Here is a 16,589-nt window from a genome sequence, read left to right as displayed (position 1 = left end):
CATAACAGTTTTGCTAAATTATTGTACTTTACAGATCAATTAAAACGATCCGCTGTTAGAAAGAATAAAGAGCAACGTTGCAAGCAATAGTACGAAAGCAAAATATAACTGAATCCTGAGAAACGATGTATCTTAATACTTAAAGGATTCCTTCCGATTTCGCATTTACAATATTCGACCGACAGTTACGAAGATCACAATACTCCTAGCACGCCGATACCGCGATTAAAAGTATATTCCTAATTCAAATTCGAATCAAGAAGGTCATGTTTACGTACAAACACCATCGCAGTAAAGTGTGTACACGCGGTAAACACAAACGCGCGAGACAATGAATCCTACAGAAGAAGAACGTCCAAACATTCGATCAGTTGCCGATCGACGTCTTAACGGTCTCGATCAGCTCTTCGAGGCATCGTCTTGAATCGAGTGACGTTAACGAGGAAATCGAGATATTACAGAGCTTCTGCGAATCAGTTAAAAAAGAGGAAGACTTCAGAATGGCCCTATCGTTAGCTTTGCCGTTGTCTGGCTTAGAACCTGAGCAGTTTTGCTTGAGAACGAGAATGCTCTACGAACAAGGTTTCAGATGTTTGACTGGCTACGGACCGATCTCGCCGAGCATCAGCAGCGAATCGAGTGGAGTCTCCAGCCTAACGCCTTCTATCGAATCGACGACACCGGAAGAAACGCCAGTTTCTAGTAGGCCGGACACACCCGCAGAGGAAATTTTGAGAAAACAGGAGAGTGTAAGTTGCGACCGGGCGGACTGAAATTTCCCGACCATCCGTTTTCATTGAGACTTGCTTTTTTCCCCAGGCCGATCCACCGCTGCGCATTTACTACAGGGAGCGAGATATACTGAACCTCGGAGCAAACATCAGGGAGCCATTCTGGCAAATGAGGATCCCAACGATGCCACGATCCGACTTCAAGAGCTTCTTGGAGAACCGGTCGGTGTATTACCGCCTCGGAGAGCACGGATTGACGGAGGAATATCCTACCGTGAGTAAACTTTCATCCATTTTGTTTTATTGTCGCGACGTTACGATCTGAGGACAATTTGAGACAGACATTTTACCAAAAGTTACATCGTTCGCTCGCGATCGTACGAAACTCTATACTAATTAAGTATCTAATTACGCTACTTCGTCGATACATATTACTATAGTTATCGAAGAAATACTCTGGAGTATCCGAAGTATTTCTAGGTACGAAATTATTCCGTGCAATTTAGAACCGAATTTCAAGGTGTTCCGACAACCAAGCGTAAATCACTCGCGCCTCTTTCTGCCACGCTAAGAGCCACATCAAAGGAAGCACCAAGTGTGTCTTCGAAAACGTTTCCGCTCAAATCACTTTCTGCTGCGCGTTATGTTCCCCTCCGCCCTCCTCGCGCCGCGATTCCATCTGTGCCTCTGCGTTCCTTCGAGGAACGTCTAACTTGGTCTGGTTCGTCATCGTTTGAAACTGATAGAATACCGGTAAAGAGACTATCAAGCCGACGGTCCAATATTTCGGGTTCAGGGATTTCCGCCAGTAATGATCGTAAGGGAACTGGATGATTCTTGAACCCGCCGCTGACAATTTGTTCATTACGGACGATGTTGGCACGCGGTCCAACAGGGACGCCATTTTTATAGCCTGGAGAACGAGGAAAATGTTACCGGGGATTACGGAATATTTTTGTTGCGAGTAACTACCTTCGGAAGTTTATTCATGAGCCCAGATATCCTGACATCTTTGATTTTATCGTGAACTTGGCGGTATCGTGTCGTTAAGTAATTCTGCATGGTCAATTTGTCTCCTCCGGTACCACGATCCGTCGAAATTAATTATGATTCAGTGAATTATGAGGAATAGGCAACGGAACCCCGTGAATCGTGGCGAGGCTGACAGATTCCGTCAGTCCGGTACCGTTGCGTCAAAACTGTGACATTTCCAGCGACTCGAAAACATTGCGAACAAAATCGTCTCGCGGCAATTCGGTTTGGTCATTTGTTCGGAGATAAAATCGTAGAAGGCGTGGTCTTCCGTCAATTCGAAGCATCGACGCGCGGCAATAAATCATCGAACGATTAAACGAGAAGTTTGACGTCCTAAATTAGACTACATCGAAACTTGGACTGATCAATTAAGAATCGTCGCATTCGATTTTTCTAAGAATTAAGACTATCACTCGCGAAAGCGTCGACAAAGTGAACCACTGCCAAAGAAACGTTTGCCCATGTGTTACAGAGGAACTGCAAAGACTGCGACTTCACCGAACCGTCGCCGTACCTATTTTAACGCCGTCGACTCGAGAATCGTCGACGTATCGGAAGACGTCGCGAACAACGAACTGTGATAGACACCAGAAACCGGTAACCGGCTGGAAAAAGTTAAACGCAACCGCAACACGAAACGTAAGAACGTTCGCGCGGAGAGTATTTAATATCGTACTAATTTATAACGCGAACGAATAAAACGGGCGAATGGTAACCACGCACGGCGTATCGTTACGGGGGCGTGATACAACGAATTTGTACGCAAGTTTCTGTCTCTTTTTTCCGCGAGCGTCGGTACCGCGCTGACTGGATGATTGATTGTCAGATACAATCGACGCGGATCCGTTTATAAAAATTTCCCGATTTTTGTTCGGCGATGATGCGCCGGTTTCGCACGATATTAATCGCGATCGGTCCGCGATTGTAACCGATTCTCCCTCTATCGTGTATCTGACAATTACATCGATGTCGATTGTATCGGGCAGCCGGTCATGGGCTGCGATGTTTTTGTTTTCATTGTTTTGATTTTTTTTTTGTTCATTTTTGATACGACCGTTACTTTCATTTTTTGTTTTTAAAACGCGGAACCGTCGAGGAGCGCAAATTCCTTTGCTATGCAATTCGTGCATACCAGGCGATCGGCTCGAGCGATCGGCTCGAGCGATGCGTTCGGTCGTGGATCCGCGATCGAGAAACGTGCTCGTCGAGCGATTAGAAAATTATTGTTATGGGATAGTGATTTCACAAAACGTAATGACCATTCTCGTGCTGTCTATACGTTGCAGAAGGTTTCTACTTATATTATAAAACGATTCGGTGCGTCTCCAGCGATCTTCACCGTGATGTTTGACGTCGGAAGATCAACGAGATTTCAGGAGGACACCGGAAAGACGAAAGAATTGCTCGGCGAAGTATCCGCGTTCCGTTTTCATCGAGTATCGTTGGCGCTGACCAATTGATCGACGTGAAATTTCGTAATATCCGGCCGCGAAACTTTTCTCTTTAATCTGTTTTCTCCGTTATTGCTCCCCTTCTTTTTCCGCGAAATCGAATTATTATGTGGCGTACCATTAAACACGCCGCTTTGTGCGCAACGACGCGGCCCGACCTATTATAATATTACGAGGAATCGACCAGTGCGCTATAATTATAATTGGCTTATACATTTTCACGATAAATGTAACGCGCGTTCGCGGAGTATTGTAATAATTGTACCGAAGCCATTTCGCTAGAGTCTTTACTGACCATTGTTTATAAGCGGGTAATAAACAATATTTTACAACGGGCGCCGCCGCGTTACGCTCAATTATTTCACTGATGCCCATTAAGCATAGGATTTTCATTCATCACCGCGACACGATCGATGAATCATTAAGATTCAACGCTGGAAACTCGATATTAACGATTCCCAGTATCCCTTCTTCCCCGTTAACTGCCGTGTAAAACCGTTCCCAGCGGGCGGCGTTGCGCAACGTTGCAAAAATAATTCTTCCGGTTAACGCAGAATTTTCGACGGGGTTAAAGGGGGAACGTATGCCACTTTGTGCACGATCGACGACGATACTCGGCAACGATAAGAGACGCAATTCTCGCATAATTAACGCATACGTTGAGCTCCATCTTTCATTGACCCAATGTTCAGCCGCGTTTCCATGGGGTGAACAAGATCCCCCGTTCACCCCGCAAGTGTGTACGTGCGATCGCGCAAAGAGACAAACGTGTGAAGGGTGCAGGGGCCGAAGAGAGGGGCGGAGAGACGCGCGGAGAGAAAGAAGAGAGCATGCGTCGCGGGATGTACGCACGCGGGCGGGCGTGCTGTGTATTGCGTGCGTGCGTGCGTGGGTGCGTGCAACGCGCGAGAGATGTGCACGACGACTATTCAGATATTGTTGTTATTGTTGAGGGAACAATCGGCCGTCAATAGGCTGCCCCGGCACAATGTATCTATTCAGGTGCGGTCAGGGGTGCTCAATCGATCGGCCCCCCTCGTTCGCGATCCTCGAAAAACCATCGGGGAAAGAAAGCAGCTAAGCTGTTCGCCGAGGACCAACACCACGCTCGTTGGATGAGACGAAGTCGTTTCGACGATCGCGACCTTTCTCGACGATGAGCGATTGTTCGTTGGATGATTAGAAAAAGGGTGCAGACTTTGGATAATTAGGAAACGGAAGTTTCAAGAAATCTGCGGACAGGGTGACTTAGACCAGTGGAAACTTGGTCCTAAGGAAGTAGAGAATTTCCATGAGATTTCCCAAACTTGTATCCAACTTCCTAGCTTAGAGTGAGAATTGGCTCATAGCAGAGTTGATTCCTTGAAATTATAGAATCTACGATTGTTCAAGCGATCCAGGAATAACTGCGAAAAGACCAGCGGACGCAATCGAGGATAATCAGAGTTCTTAGTCGAGGCCGCGGTAGAAGAGCGGCGCAAACGAGAATCCCGCGGAACCGTCGGAGAATATTAAGCCGGCCGGGTCCGCGTAATTATCAGTTTCACATTTAAATAGCCGCGTCGCTTTGACATTAACTGCCATTGATTAGATACATTGTAGAGCCGGGGGTGGCTAGGAGCACGGCTGGTTTGCGGGCATAAATCGACTATCGCTTACAATTATTATTATCCGGCCTGTGCTGGTATTTAAACCGATAAACGGCTCGCGGAATCGCGATGGCGTGGCGTCATTGTGCGTTAGAGAAGCATTGAAAAGCCCCCCGGATGGACACGGACGTGGCGCGGGGGGCAGGGCGGCTGCGGAGAGAGAGACGGGACGGGTCGGGAACGAAACGGGACGGGACGGGACGGGACGGGACGGGACGGGACGCTGGATACGAGGCTGTGTGTACCCGCGCGCGGATCCGAACGATGCGATGGACGGAGGGAAAAAGAGGGCGCGCGTGAGAGCCACTGTTCCGCGAGTGTACCAGCCTTCCCTGCCCATACCGATGATTACGTATGCGGGAATCATTGTCGAGTAACGCGCGATGCACATGCAAAGGCCAAAAATCGTCGAAATCAGTCGAGTTCAACATCAGCATTGTACCTGGCCTTTGTCTCTGCCTCATTGTTGTCGGTACTCGGTGTACAACGTACACGTACGTACCGAGCTAGCTCGGAGAGAACAAGAGAGAGAGAGGGAGAAAGGGAGAGAGAACAAGAGAGAGAGAGAGACCTGCGGATGGCTCGCGTTTCGCTGGTCCACGGGAACACCGCACACCTACAGGACCTTCGCTATTTGCTATTTATGCTACCGAGATCCCGAAAATCGGAGCATTGTTGACGGGCCGATTCGAACGGCGGGCCAGGTCGGACTGGACCGAATCGGTATTGACTGGAAAATCGATTCGTACCGGCGACGCGTCCCGGGAAACTCGCTTTCACCGGCGAAATCTCTGCCCGCGTCGCGCGTGAATATTCAATTTGGATAAATATTCCCCGCGACTTGCCACCCGCGCGCCATTCCCGTTTCCGCCGTGTACCGACGGTTTTTCGATCGACCGAAGTCCTTTCGCGCCAGACGCATCCCGGCCGAGCGTGCAGGACGCCGCGGAGAGCGCGAACCTCCCACTCGAACGTCAAAAGAATCGTCAACCCGCCCGGAAGGCTGCGCCGTGGATCGCGACTGTAAAAAGTGATGAAAATTCTTAGCGGACCGCCTTGCTATCCGCCAAAGGACCTATCGCGAGGCCAATCTCCGCGTAACAAGGCCGTAAAGCTCGCGAAAGTAATAACGCGACTAACCAGGGGAACAGATAAAAATTGCATTCAACCGACGGTATCCACGTTGCCCCGTTTTTCGACGGGAGCCGGATACCCGCGAGGAAGAAGGTCCTTTCATCTTGCCAGCTTTCCGCGTTTCCTCGCCGGAAGCTGGGTCTATCAAGAAGATTCAACCGAGTCAACCCGTTCGCCGTGCAAACTCTTCGGGTTCCGGACGGCGGATGCGCGCCCGGGGAGTCAAAGGGACACCGAAACTCGGCAACAAGGGGGAGAGGGGCTCGCTCGGACGGCGGTTTTTCGCGCGTACAGGTGCAGCCCGTAGGTGACAGGATAAGATTTCCACGGCGATATCGGCGCGAGCCTGCTAGGACAGAAGGGCGCCGGAGGGGAGAGAAAGATAGCGGGCGAAGGGGTGAGGAAGTAGCAGGAGAAACGCTAGTGGGAGCCGAGGGGGTGTAGAAGGAAGGCGTGGAGGGGATAGGAGGAGAAGAGGGCATAGAGCAGCTGAATAGGAAGCGACACAATGGACCTGGGTGGCTGTGGAGGCGTGTTATCAAATGGGTTCCTCATTCACATACTGCGGCCTGAGCTACCTGTGTCTGTCTGTACCGGTGTCTGTCTGTTATACTTATTCATACCGCCCATTGTGTCCTCCACTGTTGAGTCGAGTTCAGTTCAGTTGAGAACGCGATGGAACGTGCCACAATGCACGAATATGGGCTGCGCTCTGCTCTGCCCCCAACCCCCGCCGCCCTCAGCCACCCGCTCGTTCCTCCGTCAAAGCTAACTCTTTCTCTTTCTCGCCCTCCCCATTTCGCCATTTGCCACCCACCCGAGGCCGAGCTAGATTCGCTCGGGCGACTGAAAAGAAAATTGTGTTGGGGAAATTGTATCCGCGGGGAAACCCGGCCGATAATGTGGAAACTCTTGGCGAACGACGAAACGCGAGCCGCGATTCTCTACTCGGTTTAGAACGGTCTCGTTAACCCGCTAACCGGGGGTGACGAGTTCACTCGTCGGCTTTGTTCGATTGAAACCATCGACGCTCCGCCGTTGCTCGGGCTACGGAGCTCGTGCGTTGTGCGCGTTATGATTTTAAATAACGCGCGCGAGATTCATTCCGATACCATCAGGATCGTACGCTCGGATACGGGAACCGGACGAGGAGAACGCAGACGCTCGTCTGGCCGTGTGTCCGGCGGAATAATCGAAGCATAAAACGACTAAATATGTATATTCGGGGAATGAAAGGCAGAAGCCGCGTCTGACCATGACTCCAGTAGAACGGGCCGAGACGCGAAAACACGTATCGCGCAGATGCTACAATGCTCCCCTTTTCACGGAACGTCTTTTGTATTTACCATTCGGCTTTCAAAGGAGCAATTGTAAAATACCGTTGGAAATAAAAAGAAGCAACCAGGCGGCGATCCGTGTACCAGAGCCCGTTACTAAAACCTTAGATCTTTTCTTGAAAAGAAGGCAGCCGGTGGCACGCGAGACGCTTCTCTTGGGATCGTCTTTCCCAGTCCTTCGGGGACGACCGAACGGTTCCACGTGAAATCCAGTTAAAAAACTTGGCGAACAATTTTCCCGTGTAAGTCGCGGGATCTCCGGCGTGGAAGCATCGATCGGCGGTCGGCCCCCCCGATCCAGCCGGTTCCTCGGCCGAACAAAAGAACGGACGGGAAGGAAAGAGAATCGGGAGAAAGTGTCAGAGGCCGCGTCAAAGTCAGACGTCAATTGTTCGCGAAGGTAAGCACCGATGCCCGATTAAGTCCACAAGATCACCCACCCTTCCCGTCAGTTTCGGATCCGGCGCGCCCTTCCTCCACCCAACCGCCGCGCCTTTCTCACCCCCTCGTCATCCGTGGCCACGACCCTCCTTTTCATTCGGGCCGCCGCATAACGAGGGTAATTACGGGGCTCGGACAGGTAATCGGCGACGGGACGACAACCTCTGACTACGGAACGGATCCCGCGACGAATCGACGACTCTTTCAATGCTCGATTGTCCTAAAACGATCGATCATCGCGACACGATTCTTCCGCGGCGTGCAGACTCCACAGATGTCCCCTGAAATATTTAAAATAATCTCCGCGGAGGACCCGAACCGGAGTTTATTAAGGCCCGGCAATCGCGCGGGCTCTTTGAAGACACAAAGGCGGCGGACGTTGGTCGCGAGGCAGCGAGATTGAATAGAGGACTTGCGAAGAAAACTTTCGCAAGATTCAAAGATCGTCGCGAACGCGGTGCACGCGACCCGCGGAACGAAGGAACGCTGAAAGAACAGGCCGACGGTGAGACGGGGAGGAGCTGAAACGGCGGGAACGTAGAAAAAGAGCAACACCGAGCTGGGCCGGGGCCTTCTCTCCTTCGCGAGCAAGGAACGTACCAAGAGAAAAGAGAGAACGTATTACGTATAAGCAGGCATAGGCTCCGGATGAGCCACACGCGGACGCAACGGCATACAAAACTCGCTCAATACGTCATTCAGCCGAAGAATACGGTTCGTTCTCGCCATTTTGCTCCCAGAATGAGAGTTTCAAAGGGAATTAAGGATTCAAAGGCATCTTTTGCGCGGCGCGCACAAAACGGCCAGCCACGATCTTCTTTCTCGCTCTCTCCTCTCTCCGCGATTCTCTTGCCTCCTCGCCTATCCTCTTCCCTCCGTCCGACTATCCTCTGTATCTACGCCGATCCTCCTTCTCCCTCCCCCTCCCTCTTCCAGTCTATCGTTCCGTCTGTGCCACGGGGATAGCATACAACGCGCTCTCAAGACGAACGATCCGAAGCGGGCGTGTTGCGTGCCCGCGCCCACACGGCCGAAAGAACTGAAATCCGTACAAATCGTCGGCGCAATTGTGCGGAACGGGTTAACGCCGCGCCGCGTCCGCTTCTATTCCGCGGAGAGCACGCGGCCGACACGGCCAGACGGCGGTGAAGAAACCCGCGTGAATGGCCCGGCGAACAAGAGAAAGCCCGACCGCGTTTTCCATGGATATTCGAAACGTTCCCGCGGTGAAACGGTCAGCGCGGGATCGAGGAACTAAGACGCGCGCCGGGGAAGAAGAATCGCGGAACTGGGCCGGCCGCAATTCAAACGGGAACCCCGGCGGTTTGCGCTGATACTTCCCGATTCATCGGTCGTACCTCCTGTTTGCCTAAAATTTCAGCTTATCGCTCCAGACACTTTGCCGAAATGATCTTCATCGCTCGGAGCCGATGCCGGGGAGCCAGACTAAGCTCGCCGCTCGGTGAACGGACAATTGCAAGTGAAATCAGACGCGCGCGGCGCTATTAGGATTCATGAAACGCGTAAAAAACGAACGGAATCAATTGGACGCGTAGATTGTCGACGGGACCCCACGTGTCCAGACTGCTCCCGTATTAGGGCGAAAAAGTCACCCCTGGCGAACGGTATCCGGCGCGCGGGTCAATCATCCCTTGGTGTCCGTGGCGCGCAACCCTCGTGGTCCGTTTCTTTACGACCCCCGGCGTGTCTTGCGTCCCTGCGTCTCCTCGTCGCGGAACAAATTCGAGCGACGATCTCCATTTACAATGGAACTGAGACACCGGGGGTGAGAGCGGGTGAACACGGAGAGAGAGAGAGAGAGAGAGAGAGAGAGAGGGAGAGAGAAAGAGAGAGACAGTATATCGGCGGTGGAGCGTTGGCCCCGACGGTTCTCCGATTGGCTGATTAACATAAAAATGCCCGCGCTCGTAAAGGGCACCGTATACATATATTACGAGCATTATATAGATCGCCGAGGGGTGGGGTTATAGTTTCTGATTGTTATTCATATTCGGCCGGTAGCCACGCGGCCATGAATGCGCGTTTCTGTGTTGGCTCAATATAACGTCGGACGGCGGGACGGCCGCGGTGGGTGGGTGCACGCGCGGGGGTGCTGGACCGGGGTACTTCGTTCTCAATGACACTCTTTTTTTTCTCTCTCCACCGTGGCCGGGTCTCTCTCTATCTCTCGGTCTCCCAGCGGCTCGTCGGCTCTCGCGGCGACGTTAATGCCAACGGGCCGCGGCGCGCGGGTTTAAACGATTACTCACCCGCGGCGGCTCTGTCTGGAATGAAAAGGGCGAAAGTGGCACTTACCGCTCCACGGGCCTCCGAGACTCCAGCACCTGGAACAGAAATCACGTCCTAATGAGACCGGCGGAGTTTAAGCAGCGAAGTTGGAGAAATTGCCGGGAATTTCGAGCGGAGCCGAGTGCCGCGACGCCACGCACCGGCCTCGGCCGTTTAAAAGCTCGCGCGATCGGCCATGCGTTTCGGTCGGGGTCTCGTCGAGGAAGACCGTCGAAACCTGCTAACCGTCTTGTTCCCTGGCAGATCGAACGAATCGGTGTTCGCTTACCGATGAAGACAAGTCGGACACAATCGGACGACTGTCGACCCTGATTCGTTCGCGACAGAACTCGCGGGAGAACTCACGGAGAACGGGAACACGAATGTTCCCCGTGAAATATCGAACGTCGGTCTTACTTCCGTCCGTTGTAAGGTGGCTGAAAGCTTAATCGCGGGTCAGGTTGGCACGCAACCGCGTCCGGATCCACTTTCCAATAACCGGGAAGTATCGGTGAATGCGGTGGCTGGAGTTCAAGGCTCGGGGGTTGGCTCGGCTCGGCTCGCCGCGGAGCGTTCTATCGTCAGGGCCGCCGAGAGACACAAAGGACGAGCGTTTAGCGGCGGCATGCGATTTCGATCCGCGGAAGAGGAACGAGGAATCGGAAGAATAAAGGGGCGAGTGCCCCGCAAAGTCACTCGACCTCCATCAGCCGTCCTCCTCCCGGGGCGACGCTGCTCTATAGCTTCTTCTCTACCTACATTATATTTCTTTCGTATCTGGCTCCGCTGCTCTCCTCTCTCTCTCTCTCTCTCTCTCTTTCTCTTCCCTCTCTCCTTTCCTGGCCCTCTTCTAGCCGCGGACGAACACACAAACGGCCGCACGTACACGTGCACACAAGCTGAGCATTGCCGCGGTCTTATCGGCAGTTATCGGGCCGTGATGTCACACAATGGGGCAGACAATGCTCGGCACAATACACCCCCTGCTTCTAAACCATCCAACCCTCGGCAGCCACCTCCTGGCTCATCCTCGTTTCCACCCCGCGCGTTCACCGTTCAGACCCCTCCGATCCGCTTCCTTTCCTCGCGGAATCAGCCCAATCCCGGCAACTTAATAAACATAATAGCTGACTGCGCCTCGATCGGAACTGTGGTCCCTGCGTCGATGGCCACGAGCAGCGGTCCACCCACGGATACCCTGAGATGTAGAGCCCATTGTCCAGCGTCCCGGTGTCTCGATTTCCGATGGATTATCGTGGACACTCGTTTCGTATCGATGCGAGACGAAGAAATACGGAGATTTCGGGGTGAACGTATTAGCCGTGGCATTCTTGTCTATTGAAACAAGACTTTATCTTCCCATTGGACCGGTAAAAAGTGGGAGAACGCGGCGAAGAGGCCGACGACGGAGGGTGAATCTGTGCACGCGCCATCGGCTCGCCACCACGCCCCCGTACACGCTCCCATCCGATCCACCCTTACCGCGCAATATGCTATCCCGCGAGTAATCGCCCTAAACCGCGGCGCACGAGTCGTCGCATGTACGAGCGATTGAAAAATGCGGTCAACCAGCCATTATTTCGAGAAGTTCTCGCTTAACGCGCACCCCCGTGACGAGTCGGGATTCCAAGGGGTGTAAACGGTGCCGTCGCCGTCACCCGTGACACGACCGAGCCGGAGCATCGCGTCCCATCCCCCGTCGGGCTCGGCGGCGCTTTCGATCGACCGAAAATCGGGGAAGAATATAAATGATTTATCGAAAACAATTACAGACTGGCAATGTTGGCGTGCTCCGAGTTGTCAGGGATTTTTATGGCGGCCGTGGAAAATATAAATCGAGTCGTTCCGCTCGCGCTGACTGATTAAATAAAACCGTCGGTCGCGCGAATAAATCAACGCGCGGAATAGGAAGAAATCACGTCGGCCGGATTTTATCGGGCGGCAATAAAGCACGTCACGAAACACAATTACATCGACCGGCTGACGTTTCCGAGCCGCGTCTCTTTCATCGCTCGTCGCGCCGCGCAAGCCGCGATACGTATCTTCGGAACGGCACCGGAGAAAGCGTTAATTAAGCGAGCAGATGCTCGCGCCGAGGAAATAGTAAATCATGCGACCACCCCGCGCGAATCGAACCGTTCGCCGCGTTCCGCGTCCCGGCGACCGCCTTATCTTCGCTGCCCTATCGAGATAATGATAAATCGCTTGCTCGGACCGCTCCCTCGCCAAGGGCGGGCTTTAACAACCCCGATGAAGGGTTGATGACTGTATAATGCGACGAGTCACATCACCGAGTCACCCTCGTCGGCGAGCGTATCGAGCAGCTGTTCCGATGTCTTCATGGTATCGATAGAAGTTCGTTACGAGGGGGGACCATTGAATAATCAAAAATCTCTAATTCGATATATTAGGTCAGAAATTCTAGTTTCCAGCACGTAGTCATTTCTATGGGCAATATTCTCAGCCTGTAACAATATCCCCCATGACGGAGGGATACGAAGAAAATTTTCAATCGAGCTTGATTAACAAAAGCCGTGCGCCCCGCTCGGGACAAAAGCGATAGAACCGATAGAATTATCCCGAATCATTTGTCGCGATCCGTTTCGCCGGACACGCGTAAGGGACAGTCCGATAACGTTAATAACAACCGGCGGCGTCTCGCTGGCCGATCTGAAAACAACAATAACACCGCGGCGCAGTAAATTAACGAGTAATTAACTGCTTCGGTCGATTCGGTAGACAATCCGGAAGACGGCAGTAAAACAAGGTTAGCTCGCTAGGGGTTGAAGCCGGGCGCGGGTGGTGGATACGCCGGTTGGTGGTGGTGGCAGGAACGGTGGTAGTGGTGGCGTCGGAACCGCCCCGGCTTTGCAACCCCGGCGAATGGAGTGACAATGCTGCCACGGGATTCACAGTTCTCTACCACCCCTTTTGTCTTTCCCCTCTTCCCTCTCTGTCACTCGGCCGAGCCGCCGTCCCCTTTCATCCCATTTGCAACTTTCCGGCTTTCCAGATCCTCGCCGCCCTCCCTCCGCCGGTTTCCTCGCCACGGCACGCCGCCGCCACCCCCCGAAAACCCTTTTATCCCGTCTTCACACGGCGCTACGCGCTCGTCGCGCGCGCACCTTGAGGCGAACGCCTCCTCCCTTCGAAGCGATTAACTTGCACGCGCGGGAGGAGGACGCCACCTCGATCGAGAACGATCTCCACCCTTAATGCGTTTCGAGGCGCGAACAAACGACGCGGTAATTTCGTTTTTTTCCCACCCCCCGCCGTACCGCGCGGCGTTGGACGGGAACGCGGTATTTCTCGGCGCGTCGGCGACGCGATTGTTTCCGCGATGAAAGAGCGACGAGAAGCAACGGCGGCGGCAACCCCCTGGAGAAAGGCACGCGGACGGAAGGAAGGAGTGCGCGCACTGTTTACGGGAGGGAAGAACGCGCGGGCACACGTGTCGCGGAAAAAGACAGCGAACCGGGAAAGCCCGCGTGCCAGTTCAGTATAAAGACACGCAATCGAGTAGGAAAGGGGTGGAGGGATGCGGGCTGAAGCGTATCGAAAGGATCCACCACCCCTGTTCCGCAGGAACGACGTTCAACGTCCTCTCTCCTCCTCCGCCGCTCCTACTCCTCTTCATCCGCCTCCGTCTATCCCCGTCCTCGTCGACGTCGTCGTTTCGTCGCTCCACCCCAGGAATCCTTGTCTCCCGTTCAAGCCACCCTCGCACTCTTTCGTCCCCCTCCCCCCTCCTGCCCCTCTTCCATGGTATATCAGATCGAGTCCCTCTATTTCGCGTCCTCTATTATTTCTTTTATCAATCTGCGCGCTTTCAGGACGCTTTGAGGCGGCCGCTGAAAGCTGCGTGATAAATCATGAAATGTAAGAACGTACACGGACACGCGCTGACACGCGGCGATGCCCGTGACGATACATGCATTTACAGATATTCCTCCGCTGTGTGCGCGCAGCGTGGCAGAAAGAGCGAGAGAGAGAGAGAGAGAGAGACGGGGGGAACGAAAGAGAGACGGTTCGAGGTGTTAGTGTAACGCAACGGGGACTCGTGTGCAACAAGCACGCGTGTGTGCATCCCCGGCCGCGCGCGAGTGTGTAAATACCTACATATAGAGGCAACGGTTCAATAGGCGGCATTGCCGGGGCGAACGGCATCCATACAGCTCGCCAGATGAGGTCTTCTAGCTTCCGTCGAGTCCGCGTGAAAGGATGCCCCAATAATATTCCATTCACCAAACCACCCCCGCGCCTCCACCCCCAAGTTCCACCCTGTAGCTTTCCCTGCCGCGCGCGTATATACCCGGCCTGGCCCGTGCCCACCCCGTGCCATTGATTTTTCATTCGTCGGCTTTTCAATAGTTTGTTATGAGCTTTCCTTCGGCGACGTCTCCTTCCTCTCCCGCGCCGGGCCAGGCTTACTACCATCCGCTCCTCTCCTCCACTCCTTTGAAACCAGAAAACCGGCCGGGGGCGGGCGTCGGGGTGAATTTCCGACGGGACGCAGCCGTGCAACGAGTCCGCCGTCCACCGCGAATTAGATGCGTTTGTTGCGCGGGGACGTTAAGCTCGATTCCCTGTTTTTCAGGGGCTCGTTCGACGACCCTGCTTGATCGGCGAAACGGAAGAACGGGCCGACGCTGCGGGGATTCACGAAAGATGTTTCGGCGAACGGAAAATGGATATCGTAAAGCTCGTCGTACACTGGACGCAGGATTGATCCGATCGGAACCGAGAAGACGAGGAATTGGAAGAGGAAGTTCGAAACAATGATATTTATATTTTGTACAGTTGAAATAAAAATGTAAGCCGTGAAAGGGTTGATTCTTCCTTCGACGAGAACGGTAGGTATCCCTTCTTCGATAATCAAAGAGTTTCCCTCGGGAGGGATTGAAACGTCGACGGAATATGATTGTGATTAAGAAACAAACGAGAAGCGCTTCCCGGGGTCGAAGAAAGGGGCTCCGGCGGAATTCGCGAGCGGTGACAGGTGCGGCGAAAATCTTAGAAAGTATTTCGCCGCGAAACAGAGCGAAAATAACCTATAACTTTAATCAGGGATGAATAAAGGCAACCCTTTTCGGAGCGGCGCTGCGTCAAGGCGAAGAATGGAGATGAGGATGTAGCCGAGTATCGGCATTGTTTCCAAACAAAGCACGGCCTTTCATACCACCGTGTACCCGCCCTGCAACCCCCATCCGTTCGGTCCACCCACAACCACCGCCCGTGCACTCCCCACGGCTTTTCAGTCATTTGACACGCAAAGAAGTCAGGCAAGCCGGCATTGTGGCGACCACCACCACTGCGACCTATTGTTACCAGACCACTACCATAACCGCCACCCCCGAAATCCACCCCGTCCTTGCCCGCCTCGCTTCTCTCTCCTTCTTTCAGTGCCTCGCCACCTTTGTCGAATTTGACGCTCGATTCGATCACAGACCCGATCTCCTCTCGACTTAACCTTTCCGCGGACATTCTAATGAAACCGTTCACCTGTTAACCGGCCGAGACCAAATAAATCGTCGTTTCTTTCACGATATTTCCAACGGTAAGTTTCTCCTCTCGCGTCTCATTAAATTAGATTAGTCACGAAGCGAATCAATGCTGATTCATTCTACACGATGCGTAACAAACGAACCATAGTCCTGTTAACAAGATAGTATCGCTTCAGGAATTACTTTACAAACGAAATCTCTTAATTTGCAAAGCAATCGAAACCGCGGCGTCGAAGAATGCTAATCACCGAAGTTACCCGAATCCATCAAAGCCTGGTAATACCGAAAAGCAGCCCGTTCCCAGCAGATACATCGAAATCCGCGCTCATTAGGGCTGGTAATCGCGTCTCGTGTTTCTCATTCCGGCGGATCGACGAAGAGACATCGACGACGCGTGTGTCGGGTGCCGTAACGCGCGGCGAAACGCGATCGATCGGTGGAGATTGGCGTGAAAAGGAAACGCCGAAGAGGAAGAAGGGGTGAATCACCCCTTGCCGCTATTGTAGAAAATCGCGGAGCTGTCGGGAGGAACTCGACGAACGTCCGGAATGAATCCGCGGGAAAATTGATTCCGGGGGAAAGAAGGGAGCGATATCCGTCCGCGATCCGCGGCGAGATGGAAGCGCGCGGGACCGGTAACGAGGACGCGCGAGCTGATCGGCGTGCGCGTCAGGGCCGATTGCGGTGCGGCGCGAATCACACTGGCCGTCCGGCGCGGCGTACGCGTCGCTCGCGAAACCATCCACGGAATTATGCATCGGGCCGCATAATTCCGCGGCGCGGGGCGAGCGCGCGCGCTGCTCGGGCCGGCACGCGCGCGACGGAGGGGAAAACTCGATGGCTCGCAATGTGACAAACGAGGCGTCGTGACACGCTGTCACGAAAATACCAGCCGAATGCCCGATACGCTCGTTCAGAGCCCATTATATTCGAACGTCGATACCTCGCGTCAGTCTTATTAATCTTCCCCGCGGCGGGCGCACGCGCTCGCGGAAGCGGGTCCGCGCGATATATCGGC

The 16,589-nt window shown here is 53.5% G+C and overlaps 1 protein-coding gene and 1 long non-coding RNA gene across 4 annotated transcripts in view; one reads left to right on the top strand and one right to left on the bottom strand.

Moving 5' to 3' along the window:
• LOC143175071 (uncharacterized) overlaps positions 1-16,589 on the bottom strand; it is a 172,064-nt gene that overhangs the window by 123,969 nt on the left and 31,506 nt on the right. For both annotated transcript variants that reach the window (XR_012999690.1, XR_012999691.1), the window contains exon 2: positions 10,095-10,123. This is a non-coding gene — a long non-coding RNA (uncharacterized LOC143175071). The remainder of the gene's footprint in view (positions 1-10,094; positions 10,124-16,589) is intronic.
• Positions 346-14,837, top strand: LOC116430271 (uncharacterized). Of its 2 annotated transcripts, none has more exons than XM_031984158.2 (3): positions 346-749; positions 820-1,005; positions 14,665-14,837. In XM_031984158.2, exons 1-3 carry the CDS (start codon positions 501-503, stop codon positions 14,794-14,796), a joined length of 567 nt encoding a protein of 188 aa, XP_031840018.2. In that variant the 5' UTR covers positions 346-500; the 3' UTR covers positions 14,797-14,837. The 2 variants fall into 2 exon arrangements, with proteins under 2 accessions (XP_031840018.2, XP_031840019.1); XM_031984159.2 differs by lacking the exon at positions 14,665-14,837 and adding an exon at positions 2,239-5,048 and having other exon boundaries at positions 350-749.

This window comes from Nomia melanderi, chromosome 1 (genome assembly GCF_051020985.1).
Source record: "Nomia melanderi isolate GNS246 chromosome 1, iyNomMela1, whole genome shotgun sequence".
In the NCBI taxonomy this organism is placed as follows: Eukaryota; Metazoa; Arthropoda; class Insecta; order Hymenoptera; family Halictidae; genus Nomia; species Nomia melanderi.
This window is presented reverse-complemented; position numbering and strand designations above follow the sequence as displayed.